The sequence below is a fragment of the Vanessa cardui genome, chromosome 8 (assembly GCF_905220365.1).
Source record: "Vanessa cardui chromosome 8, ilVanCard2.1, whole genome shotgun sequence".
Classification (NCBI taxonomy): domain Eukaryota; kingdom Metazoa; phylum Arthropoda; class Insecta; order Lepidoptera; family Nymphalidae; genus Vanessa; species Vanessa cardui.
The window spans coordinates 6,614,266-6,627,758 of record NC_061130.1 but is presented as its reverse complement, the minus strand read 5'-3'; the positions used below and the strand labels follow the sequence as shown (position 1 = coordinate 6,627,758).

Genomic DNA, 13,493 nt, shown 5'->3' with positions numbered 1-13,493 from the left:
CTACTATTGCGTTTCATTTCATGCTTTATCCTAAAATATATATATAATACGCTTAATAATTATAAGTAATAATTACAGTTTTGTAGTTTTATTGATTAGGTATATATGATCATTTTTTAAATTAGTACCTTTATTTCTGGATAAAATAAGACTGTTTTAAATACATCTTAGTTAGCAAACGTTATTTTAGAAAAAATATGAAATACAAGTTAAAATTACAACATTGTGAAAATTATGACAAAAATATTTTATATTTATACAAATAAATGTTAAAGTTTTCAATTTTAGGTATATCTACATTTAATCTTTAATTTTTTTTAACAAAAAATCGTTACCGCGGCTGTATGCTACTAAAACTTTGCGTTATTATTAATGTACTTGCTTAAAAAATAATGAATGACATATTATGAGTTTGAAATAATAAACCGTTGGTTTCTCAATTGTTATAATTTTATTTTGATTTCATTACAATTCCATACACAGTTACTTTAATAAGTAAATACTTATTTTTTTATTATTTTGAATTAAAGTGATACTTTGAAATTGTGCAGAAAATGGAGAAAGAGAAAAGTAAGGATATTAGTCTTTAAAAATTGAAATTATTTTAATTCTTATTTCAGAATATTATTAAAAATGAATAATATTTGGATTTCCATTTGTTGGAATTGGATGTAAAGTAAACATTTGATTATTTTGCTTTAAACAGATAAATATTGTTTTCAAAACTGACCTTAATTTTACAACTAAAGTCCTTTCATCTATTTACAGCACAAGCTTTCACGGTTGAGAATTTTATTGGTAACTGGAATGGGGATTTTCCGAATTATCCCTTAACAACACCAGACTTAAAGAAGCCTCATGCGGTGATGGGAGCTCTGTTTCAGGTTTTTGACCGCCTTGGAATTGATAGAGATGCTGTTCTTATGGTGAGTATATGACATAGGATGTTTTTGATCATATTTTTATTTATAATATTTTAATGTATATATATTCTTTATAAGTTTGCATATGATAACCCATTAATTTTTAAATTCCCATTACTTTTTTTAATTTAAAATATTTAAGGGATTTTTTTTCTTAATGCTTTTTTTCAGGCACCACCTGAAGAAAGCCGAAATGAAAATACTATCTACTATTGGGATTTGCTCCCTGTCATCAATATGACTAGAGTTATTAACCACTTAGTCTCCGTAATGCCACAAGTTGATGCTACCATCAGTATCACTCACTTCTTGCAACCAACTGTCACAACGTCTCATTCCATATTGCTGTTATTGTTTAATCTCATGGTTTTTAATGAAGAGAGACTGAGGGATATAGCTCCTTATGAGGAGGAATTGTTTTCTAAAACTGAACAGGTTTGTTATTTTAAATGTAATTATAATTTGTGTGGAGAGTCATGTGTGAGATAATTTTGTTTTATAATTTCAGGTAAAACTTTTAGAAGATAGAAAAAATCGTTTACTTGAAATGCTAAATGAGCAAGCTGAAGAAAAAGGAAAGAGAGCTGAAAGATTGGAACAGGTAAGGTTATTCACTAATTACTGTTAGTACCATATACATATATCAGAGAAAAATACTACAACCATAACAATTTTAGATAGATCATGATGTAAAACAATTGGAAGAGGAGCTTAAACAAGAAAATGAAGCACTTGATGAAGAAAAGCAAGAGTTGGAGGCGATATTAAAAGAGAATCGTCAAACAGAAATAACTCTGGAACAGAAAAAAAGTCACAGAGATGCATTGATAGCTGAAATTGAGAAGAAACAGGCTCTCAGAGTTTATGATGCTGATGACATAAAAGCTCAGGCTGCACAGGCAGCTCAGAATGTTCAAGATGCCGAAGAAAAATTGAACACATTAAGAGCAACACTCATGCAAAAGGAAAATAGTTTGAAAAATTTACAAACAATCAAACCTAATTTTGATACTGCTAATAATTTATTACATGAAATTATGAAAGTTTCTGAGAGTTTGAGGTAAATATTATAAGTTGATTCAGTTAAATTGTTGTTACAAACCGTCGAGATAGCCCAGTGGTTAGAATGCGTGCATCTTAACTGATGATTACGCCTTCAAACCCAGGCAAGCACCGCGGTTCATGTGTTTAATTTGTCTTTATAATTCATCTCATGCTCAACGGTGAAGGAAAACATTGTGAGGAAACCTGCATGTGATTGAAATTGTGCCACATGTGTATTCCACCAACCCACATTGGAACAGCGTGGTGGAATATGTTCCAAACCATCTCCTCAAAAGGAGAGGAGGCCTTTAGCCCAGCAGTGGGAATTTACAATGCTGTTGTTGTTGTTATAAAATGTCTAACATTGTGTAGTGTCTTATGTGAATGCAAAATTTCAGGGATTATGAAAATGGTGACTTAGATTCAGATAGCAAAGAAGGAGAATTAGATGTCCTGAATACTGAAGTAAATGAACTTGAAGTTCAGCTGGCTGAGATCAAGGCTGCCAGGGAAGAAGCCAGTAAGAAAAGGCAAGAGAGTCATGCTAAACGTCAACAAGAGAGAACACTGGCACAGAGGTAAGCTTTCCATGACATTTTCAATCCAAATAAGATATTTTTGATATTATCGAGGAATTTAAATTTTAACAAGTGCATTAAAATATCGAAATTTTAGAATTTATACTTATAACTAGCATTTTGTATAGAAGATCATATGGATATGGTATTGGTATGCAGCTATTTCTATTGTATGGCGTTACCAGTGTAGGATAAATAAGTAATGTCTAATATTGTTTCCACCTAACCAAGAGATCAAGTTGCTGTGTTTTTATTAACAATGATTTTGATTAATATTAGTAATCTTCGTGAAGCTGAGGAAAAAGACAGGAAGAGCAATGAGAGATGTAAGAAAGCAATGCAGCGCATTCTCGAAATAAAAGACTTGACCACAAAGTATGAGCAGAAAAAGGTAGAAGGGGTAGAAGAGCTGACAGAAATCAAAGAAAATTTTACTATTAATGTAAGTACTGTACTGATGTTAAATTTAACGTAAAAAGTAATAATTGTAAAATGAAAATCATATGAATGTTATCATAAGAATACAACAAGTTGTATGAGTATATAGCAACGTAAGTGTTATTATTAAATTTTGGAAATAAAGATGTTAGATGTTACTGAATTGTGTTATTTTTTTTAGTTAAAATCTACAGAAGAAGCTCTTCTGAAGAAGGCATTGGAGTCCAAAGAAAAGATTGAAGACAAACTAAGGAATCGAAGGATCTGAACTGACTCAATTTAGCTCTTAAGTTTTTATTTACGTTTGAATGAAAATGGAAGAGTTTTATCTTAGACTTTTATCTTAGACTTTTATAAAATATGAGCTCTGTATAAATTAATATTAAATTAAATCATTAAATATTACTTTTTTTTATTATTACGTTATCCTATTGTCAGTAATAAAAAGGTACATATATAAAAATTTAAATATTTCGTTTAGCACTTCTGGCAATAAAATACAGATTATTATGTGATTTCATGCACCCACTTTCACTCTCTCACGCAGGTACACTGGGAGGAAATTACCAGACCTGCTTGTTGTGCATAATATGGGTAGTACATAAATCTTTGATTTGTTTATCTTTACTCCTTTGATTGAAATAGTCTGTAGGTAAAATAGTGGAAAATGACCAACAATTGTTGCAACACCTAAAAAGTATATAGACCTTAATCTACTTACATAAAGTAATGGGGGTTTCTCACCCTAGTTTTGTTGAATGATCTAAATTATCTGGAGAATTATATCGTTATAATTTAATTCTTAAAATTTCCCATACATAAAATCAATAATTAATAAGAGATCACTGCTACCATTATGTTACTGATTTCCAACGTGAGCAAAAATATGTTGTGTAAGTAAAAAGTATTATAATTATCTGTTTATATCTCATTGCTGGGTTTAGTTTTTCAAAATCTTAATGTTATTTACGTTTTTCTAAATTATCATGTTGATTAACTGTTTTGGTGAATAAATAGCAATAAATATATTTTTTTTAGTGTTTAATCGTTAAAATTTTATTAAGTTCAACTGGACCCTTTAATTAATCTAGTCTTTCTCTTCGTACTATCACTCAAAACTTGTTAAGAAGTTTTGAGCTGTGAGTAAGAAAGGGTAAATAATGATGCCGTTAAAGAACGTTCTCTGGGTATTTTTCGAAAGTTTTTAGTAGCGAAAGGCAATTTTTGCGACTATTAATTAAATGTAGGTACACTTATTTGTACGTCAGGAACATACAACTTCCGTAGTAGTTAATTTTAATAAATTAATAGCTGGATCAGAGACCGGTGCACTCTAGGCATGTTTCTAAAGGTAAATAATTATTCTTTTGGTAAGAAGTTAATTAAATATAAATAATTCTTCGGAACATTTGTCGAGAAAAATGCCGTATAAGAAGCAGATCCAACTGATTGATCCAACATCTTTTCGCATAGCCAAAGGGTCAAGTAGGTTGCAAAGGTTTTGATTGTCCATAATTCGAAAAGAAATTTGTCCATAATGGAAGAAATTGATGTTGGGAAACACACCCCCAGAGGTTAGGGCAGTAGTCCATGTGATGGCGAAGTTGTGCCTTGTATAGTTTTAGGCGATACGTCGACATGGAGTTTTTTTAGAATTAACAAATTTTAAGTCACGGCATGCACAATGCCAAAATGGCCTTGATGCTCGGAGTTGTCAAAAAGCTGATAAACCAGCCATTTCCCGCCCAACCTATATGGAAGATCTGAAACTTTTTTTTTCGGCCTATCTATGTGTCAGGTAAAGTAGATCAACTAAGCGACGCCGACAAAAACCGTACTGTTGTCCTCAGTTGGTGCTCTAGATACCGTAAGAGTTGGAAATTTATAATGGGTAGGATTGCCGGAAACAACTCAAAATTAACGCTCTCGACCAATGATCGCGTCAGATACTTGTCAAATGTTGTTATTATTATAAGTTATATACTTATTTGGATTTTTTCTTACGGTTGGAATAAAGTAAAAGTACTAATTTTTGTCGTCGATTTATTGTCTCAAGCAGCGATTAGCGTAGATAACATGAGTTTTCGAAAGGGTAAGCTTTTATAACTAACGTAAAAAGTACAAAATCAATCCTAAGTTACGAAGTTCCCAAAGATCACCATCGTTTGCGACCTCGCTTGATTAGGAAGTTGATTTTCCAATCAGTGGCCAATCATATAATTGTTATTGCTAACGGAACTAACCACTCCACGCCCCTGGCTTGCCCCTTCAACGTCCGCCGGTTAATTTGCTATGAGTAAAGTTTTTGTTTTAAATAGCATGTCTTTTGAAATGCTACATAGTACCTAGTAGTTTAAGGTTATAAAATTATATATGAATATTCAAAATTCTCTGAAAATACTCCACACGCATACTAATATTGACTAGAACATACCTACACAATCAATATTTTTGTTACAGTGAGAATATGAAAAAAATCCTAACAGTTTTAAAAAATATATATTTTAGTGAATTTGATTTATTTCTTTATAACTCAAAATTGAGAGGTTAATAAAAATAAACAAATAATAAAAACGTATTCCAGGTGTATTAATAAAAAAGTATTTTATTACCAGTTGTGTTCATTACATGTAATATGAATACAAATTATTCAATCTTTTTATTAAAATTTATATAGTCGGTTGCTCAAGCAACAAAATATTCGATTTTAAATAACTAAAATATAACGCAATAAGATGATTTGCAATGCAATCGAATTCAATAAAATCGATCCCGACATAAACACTTGAATGTAATTTATGACCATCATATATCATCTGTTTAAAACATCAAATTATCTATCTTTATGTAATACATCCATGTACTAAAATAATGTAGGGCAGCCGTAAGATCATTGGCGTTTGGGCGGGCGGCGCGCGGCGTGTCAAAAGAGTTTTAGAACGATTCATTGTGTTCGTAGATACGTTTAAAAATTACGAACTTTATATTTATATTACATTGTGTTAAAAAATTAAAAGATGGGTGCTGAAGATCCTAACGCATTAGTTGCTGTTGAGTTTGAAGTATATGGACAAGTTCAAGGTAACCAAATTAATTTTTTTAGTTAATGTACCTGATTTCTGCATATTTATTTGTAACACTTGTTGGCGAATGAGCCTCTTGATGGTAAGTGCTGACATTTTGTCATACTTATAATTTAGCTATTGGACTGTTTCTAAATTTTATTTTAAATTTGTATTAAGTAAGTAGATAAGTTTTTTTCATAGGATATTATTTTTAGTTAATTTTGTGGAAATATTAAAGAGCGACCTTTACGAATCGTTCATGTTCGAATACGAATTTCCACCAGAGTCCTTTCTGTTCATTTATTTCGTTTACTTTAAATTAAATAAATACCTAGTTTCGATGCATTTTTATGTTTTTAAAATAATGTGGACAAGTTTCATAATGATTCTTTTTTGTTTTTAAGGCATTTTTGAGAAATAAATAAATAAGTTTCTATAAATCAAAGAGAAAAATAGATTTTAATTGATACTTTTTTTCAAATAATTTTTTGACAAATTTTGAAATAAGCTAAAAAACGTGAGGTTAAAATTCTTGCAATATAATATATAAATACCCTTTTATCGGATGTATTTTAATATTGAAAAGACTAAAGCTTATCAACATAAGAAATTTTTGTCCAAAATATTGTGACAAAATTAAAACCGCTAATAATCTTCTTTAACACTTATAATTTATTAAATTAGAAAAACCAAAATTGTCCCAATTTCGCTACGACTACATTGACGTAATAAGGTTCAACTAATCTATTAATAACTTAACATAAGCAATCTACATTTATAATTATACTATCTCAATCATGATATTAAGCTATAAATAAATTGATAATACCTACTCGCATCTTTTGTGACTCCGGGAAGCATGTTTAACTCAAAAGATACCTACTAAAGGTGTGGCTGTATAATGTCGAATTTATTTTATTTCATTTATCAGAGTAGATTTACTATAATTAATAAATTTTGGGCCTTCTCAAGGATTTATATCGGTAAATTGGCGTTGCACTGTATTTGTTTGTTATTGATAATGAAAATTAATCTCGAAGGATTAGTGTTGTGCAAGTATTATTGATAATTTGGTCTGGTCGATTTATTAATAATTATAGCCAATTCCAACCACAAGAAAAATAAAAACAAATCGATGTAATTTTTCATCAAATCTACGCGATATAATGGATTAGGAGCTTGAATAATGTATTGTATTAATTTAGGAATCGCGAAAAAAATCGTTTTCAATGTCTACGTAGCACCGAAGCAGGTTATACAAAAAACTTATGTGTATACCTGAAAGTTAAAGTTTAAGTGGAATAAACAATGTAATAGGCTATTTAACAATGCGAAAAATGAATTGTGAATTATTGTAATCAGTGTAGATTGTGAGTTTAAAAATGGTTATTTACTATCGAAACTTGGAAATAATACTTAATTTATTCAAAAAACAATAAATAAACATGCATTTTTTCAAACGCACGTCACTCACGCACGAAACGTCACGTGACACAAAACGCTCCTGATTGGCCGGGCTTATGATGAAGTCACTTTCTTGTAAACTTTGCTTTTCTACTATATTTACCACAGATTAAAATACAGCAAAGTGACGTCACCGACCCCATTGCAGCGCTATATTGTCCAAGTAGTGTTTTCGCGCATTATTTAAATATGGAATTTCTAATGTGATATTTTTCGGCAAATATGTACTAGAAATAAAAAAAAATAACTTTTACTGGGTTTCTTTACCTCTACTAAATAATATAAAATGGATTTTAAAAACCAGTCAAATAGCCTATTCATGTTTTTCTTTTTTCTTTAATAAGTTCAGACACTTAATATTTAGTATTAAGATTGTTTTCTAGAAGGATGTGATATTTCTTTGTGTATGTATATAATTTGTGTGCATCAATGTCATGTGTGATTCTTTTATCTCGCATATCTTTACTACAAATAATGAAATCGACTCCAAACCACTTTTATCCGACTGGTTACGAACTCATGTGAATATACGTATGCTATGTGTTTATTTGGGCGTAAAACTATGAAGTTCTAATCAAGTCCAGGAAAATACCAAGTTGCATATTTAACGAAAATGTCATTAAATTAAATAAAATTATCCACATTAGACGATATCGTTATAGTGTAGTGTTTCGTCAATTATATTAACAATTAAATATTATATAATAGTTTGAAATCTGAACTGTAGATTAGGGCTTCAAAAATTACAAACGAGTTAGTTAAATTGACATTTCTATCGAGTCTTCACAATATCTACTAAAAATAGTAATTTTAATATATAATTGTATACACGCCTATAGACGATTGAAAGAAATATAGGTAATTGTTTCGAAGTCAAAAAACAGATGTTATGTTGATTTTTTAACGTATTACGAATATTATCGCGTATGTTTCAGAAAAATCTCTTTTTTTCAGGCGTATTATAAGGCCTCGTTAAAAAAAACGGTGGCGAAAGATTGTACTTAAACTATTGTTTGTTTAGCCACGCCATTTAAACCATTTTCATATGACCTAGTGTTTAGTTATATTTAGATTTTAGAAGACCATTAGAAATTTAGGTCGGTGTCAATGATTTGGAAGCTGTCTGAGCATTGTGTGCTATTGATTTAGAAATTGCAAATATTTATTTTCGAAAGAAAGTATATTTTTGCTTAGAATTGTATTTAAGCGAAGTCTGTTGGGAAATTGACATCGAACAGATTAATTTTTCTGTAATAGTCTATAGATAATATATAGATTAGTTTAGGGGCACATTGTATTGTATTGGCGATCTGATATTTTTACTTTAATTGTACGCAAGGATTATTCTGTCTTTTCATTTTTAGATATACATAAATCGTAGACCGAGTCAACTAGAAATAGTCGTAGAGAAGATAAAAATATACATTTTGGTTCTTTATAAACTTACTCGCACTTTATAATAAGAAATTAAGTGAAATGATGAACTATTACAGAATTATTACGCTTGATTAGGATATGATGTAAGTAGTTCGATTAAAAATAATATATTTCATTTTCAGGTTGTTATTTTACTAAGTACTGCAAAGACTTAGCAGAACAGCTCGGGATCACTGGATGGGTGAAGAATACTAAAAATGGCACCATAGTTGGCAAGGTGCAAGGAACGAAGTCGAACTTGGACTATATGTTAGTTATATTTAATATTATTTATATTTTATCTAAAATCGTTTTAAAGACATTAAATACAGACCTGAAATTTTTAGTTAATCCTTTTAATTGACGACAAAGTAACAAGTTATGTCTATTCAACTACATAATATGATTATAATTAATATTGACGTAAAATTTTCAGAATTATGTTCGTATAATATGCAATGTATAAAATGCTTTTTTCTCTTGTCTTTTAAGTGAGAGAATGTCGTGAGAATTCACAACAACCGCCCGTTGCTATTTATATATTTGCGCCCTAAGAAATAGTATCCCTATATAAACAATACTCCACCAACCTTGAGATCTAAGATGTTATGTACCTTCTGCTCGTAGTTACATTGGCTCACTCAGTCATCTTTCAAATTTGTTTGGAGGCAGAAAATATCTATGTGATTAGTAAATGTTACTCACCCAGACCACCACTTCTAATATTATATACCATGTGACTTTCAATAACCATTGTTTAAATATTACAATAATTGTAATAATAATTATGTTTTAACTCCAAAACAAAACTGTAGAGAATTCTTTGGTTAAAATTTGGTAGACATAAGGCATGTAGGTAGTGAGATATACAGTGAAATGGGACATCGAAAGGCCATTAATTATAAAAGCGAAAACAAATACTGGTCTATAAATACGACTTGAACTAGAGTGTACGTTGGATTGTTTCCAAGTAATGAGTAATGAGTCTGTACATCCGCGACGTAAGGTTTATCCTATCAACAAACAACTTTGTAAACAAAAACATATATTTTCTTTGGTATTTTAATCATGTTTATCTACAGAGATAGCCGGGTCAAATCTGAGCACAGATCATTACTGAGTACTGGTTCATTGCGTAAGTTAGTAGAGAAATGATTTCCCTGATTTTGGACCGTTTATATAAGAAAAGTTTCGTTGCTGAAATATATCCAATATCAGATAGTATAACCGATGCAAAGTTTATTATTTTTATTTAACAGATAACATAATCAGCTGTTTCGATTTTCGACTTTCATCTAGCGATAATACTTTTTTATTATTATTATAGTCTTTGAACCTAGATATTATATTATGGGTACATTTAAATGTTCGTTGTAAATATCTTAAATCAATTATAATTAGGTCTATTCAATCATGTGCGCCGTACCTCGTCTCTAAATTTCCGGGGTGTATGACGATCGTGCATAAAAACTTCTTACTGTGCATGAGATAAAGACAGAAAAAAAAATTAAAATTATATTATATTTGCTAATGCACGCTGATAGTTTTACGTCGCGTCGGAATACGAGAGGTTGCATTCGTAAGTGAACAGCTCCTTACTACAGGCAACTTGCCTGGCGAGACTGACTATAAATACTTTAAAGTGTTCAAATAATTTATTGTAGTATTTAAATATTATAGCAAGTCATTCTCTTTCTTTCTGTATTATTAAATTTGTCGTTCCTTTAATATGTTATTTTTAAAGAATTATTTATTAATATACCTTGAACTGTACGCAAAACAGATGGTCCTGCGCCTAATCTCTCTCGGTCACCCTATCGTACTATTTGATTCTTAGATTAGATACTGCAACTGTACCTACATAATGACGTGTACTGTCTGCAATAAGCATCAGATATTGGTCGTCGAGATTGAACGCTATATCCGAAAATAAACCAGGAAAACATTACTTATTCAACTTGTCTAAATAAGAAATATTACTCAACTAAAATATTTCTTCATTTAATTTTTTAAATCGATGATACTCTACCTGTAAAATTTTTAAAATTTTATATTGTAATACGTAGTACTTTTATTATTGTTTTTGAGCGACTATGTAACTAACAGGTACTGTGCATATCTATATTAAATGAAAAAAAATTGAATTGAGAAAAGTACTTTTATTTTTCAGCCGGCACAATTAAGATTAGATACTTCATGATTTAATATAATCGCTTGCGTAGACCATGCACAGCACTGCGTAGCACGCCCTACGCTCGTTTTATTATTCGTTCCTTTCGACATAATTATTCGAATAACATAAATAATTGTTTCCGTTACTGTTACTTAAAGTTATATTAAAATCTTGGATATTAATTACTCACAAATATTTACAAATAACTATAATTTACACAGTACAGTTGGTACAGGTTTCTTATGAATAATAATTTAAAAATAAAATATTAATGTAGTATCTAAAATACTTGTTGCGTTAATCAAAACGATTATATCATATTTTGTACATAAATATACATATTGTAAATTAAGCAATCAGATCCGATAAAATTATATAATCCATCAAAAATAATTTGTTAAAATATTAATTAATAATGAGATAAGGAAATAAAATTGAAATATAAGCGTGATGTGTAAGTTGAATGTCAATCAGCTTAGCTTCCATTCAAACAATAACGAATATTAGTATAATATAATATTTGGTCAGGCTTAGTATACTAGAAATTAGATAGAAGATTTTCAAAACTGGGTTATGTAAAACAATATTATTAACTACTTTTTCATAACTTCAAAGCTGATATGCGTACAAAACGTTTATTCCAAATTTTAAATTACAAAACTAAAGAGCAATCGTAACATTCTCATGTGCAGATAACTGCTTTTAATTAATACAAAATAAGTGCTTTAAAAACCGAGCTATCTTTACAACAATGTAATGTTTTACTAACTATTCAAAATTTATCTTTATTGGCATAAAAAAAATTTACTTGAAGTCCTTAAATGTACACGAATATTAATTAAAAATATTCACTGCAAAAATCTTGACAGCGTGAAATAGTGACAAGTTTGCAAGCAGCATTTCCCCTCTGAGACAGAATAACACGTCGCCTTATTTACTGGAGCTTTTTGCGCTACTACTCGAATTACCAGCTACTCAATAATAGCATGTTTAAAATCTGACATCTCACCTTATTAAATTAAATGACGTCCCCCCTTTCGTTAAATTATGATGGAAAGCAAATAGGGACGATGGTTTTAACGATTATTTAATTTCAATCAACCTGTATTGTTAAGTACCCTGGATTTCAATGTTCCTCTTTGAAAGTGAATTTAATAGATAAATCTTAATTCATATGGTTGGTGGCACACTGTGGAATAGTTAATTTGTTTTTTAAGTCTCATTATTAATAGGCGGAATTGGCATATTAGATTAGTTTAAAACTTTTTGTTTACAAAAATACTTTAAATACATAAGTGAAACTAAATATTGCATCAAAGTCTTCTGAAATTTTTTTTTTGTTTCAGGCTTGACTGGCTCAGCACCAAAGGATCTCCTGGCTGCAAAATTGAAAAATGTGATCTTAGAAACTGGCAATACCTGTCTCGACTCGATTACAACAACTTCAGTATAAGATTTTGAATTAGTTCATTAAATTGTAATAATAATTTCTGTTTTTTTTATCGCTATTAATAATCTTATATTAATACGTAATTTTATAAATACCTAATTAATTCATTTGCATAAAATACTATGGCCTTAAGAATAATCCGTTCATAGTTTCAGTACATCTATCAGTCGGAGTCTATAGAAAAGTTTGTACTACAATCGAACATAGGGGCATTGAACAATTGTTGAGGGTTGATAAGATTTGAATCGTTATTACAAATCAGTATTCAATATGAAAATTTGCACTTTTATAGTCGTCAAGGCTGTTCCGTCGTTCTATAAAAAAATTGGCTTACTAAACTATGTGGATGGTATTTTTAATTTTTCTCAATATAATAATGCTAAAAATTATCTCATTCTTAGTGAAGGAAAATATCATGAGGATATTGTAACACCGATATTCACATGCTGTACTCCACAAAACATGGCGTTGGGTCGGATGAAAACTGGCACATATCCATCGACTGGCAAATAAGCAGTGCGATGAGATAAGCTCTACATAAGAGGAGAAGGTTATGATCTTATCTTAACTTTATAGTCACAGTTAACTGTGATGTAACCTTTCGAATTAACGGAACTTTAATGGTACATGCAGCTAAATTTGCGTGTTTTACGGTATGCGAATGTCTGAGCTGCAGTGCCTAAGCAAAAGTAAATTACCAAGTCATCTTGTCAGACTTGTTTATTTAGCGGGGATTTTTATTAATATTGTTTTCATCAATTTCCTTGCATAATTTATCATTGCACATTTCTGAAAATTTCGACCAAAATGTATTTTTATCTAGCTGTCAAGATTATGAATTGCTATTAATCCTGCGTACAAGGAAATGTTTTGCTTTTTGGCCCAGATTAAAGGGAAGACCCGTTATCAAAGATTTTTAGGATACATTTATATTATCTTGAA

General features: G+C 30.1%; 2 protein-coding genes across 2 annotated transcripts; both read left to right on the top strand.

The window, feature by feature from the left end:
* The first annotated feature begins 428 nt into the window (after positions 1 to 428).
* LOC124531880 (myosin-11-like) lies at positions 429 to 3,267 on the top strand. Its single transcript, XM_047106448.1, has 8 exons — positions 429 to 570; positions 769 to 926; positions 1,095 to 1,358; positions 1,432 to 1,524; positions 1,601 to 1,983; positions 2,366 to 2,545; positions 2,825 to 2,987; positions 3,165 to 3,267. Exons 1-8 carry the CDS (start codon positions 555 to 557, stop codon positions 3,249 to 3,251), a joined length of 1,344 nt encoding a protein of 447 aa, XP_046962404.1. The 5' UTR covers positions 429 to 554; the 3' UTR covers positions 3,252 to 3,267.
* A 2,561-nt stretch (positions 3,268 to 5,828) lies between these two features.
* Positions 5,829 to 12,588, top strand: LOC124531922 (acylphosphatase-2). The gene is made up of 3 exons (XM_047106491.1): positions 5,829 to 6,064; positions 9,072 to 9,198; positions 12,448 to 12,588. The coding sequence occupies exons 1-3, from the start codon at positions 6,001 to 6,003 to the stop codon at positions 12,560 to 12,562; spliced, it is 306 nt and encodes a 101-aa protein (XP_046962447.1). The 5' UTR covers positions 5,829 to 6,000; the 3' UTR covers positions 12,563 to 12,588.
* The last annotated feature ends 905 nt before the right edge of the window (positions 12,589 to 13,493 follow it).

Bases quoted from the DNA above. Each gene is read 5' to 3' on its own strand.
- LOC124531922 (XM_047106491.1), top strand. From the start codon at position 6,001: ATGGGTGCTGAAGATCCTAACGCATTAGTTGCTGTTGAGTTTGAAGTA. The intron at 6,065-9,071 runs GTAACCAAATTA...TTTCATTTTCAG, and splicing joins AGTATATGGACAAGTTCAAG to GTTGTTATTTTACTAAGTAC. The intron at 9,199-12,447 runs GTTAGTTATATT...TTTTTGTTTCAG, and splicing joins AAGTCGAACTTGGACTATAT to GCTTGACTGGCTCAGCACCA.
- LOC124531880 (XM_047106448.1), top strand. The intron at 927-1,094 runs GTGAGTATATGA...GCTTTTTTTCAG, and splicing joins ATAGAGATGCTGTTCTTATG to GCACCACCTGAAGAAAGCCG. The intron at 1,525-1,600 runs GTAAGGTTATTC...TAACAATTTTAG, and splicing joins GAGCTGAAAGATTGGAACAG to ATAGATCATGATGTAAAACA.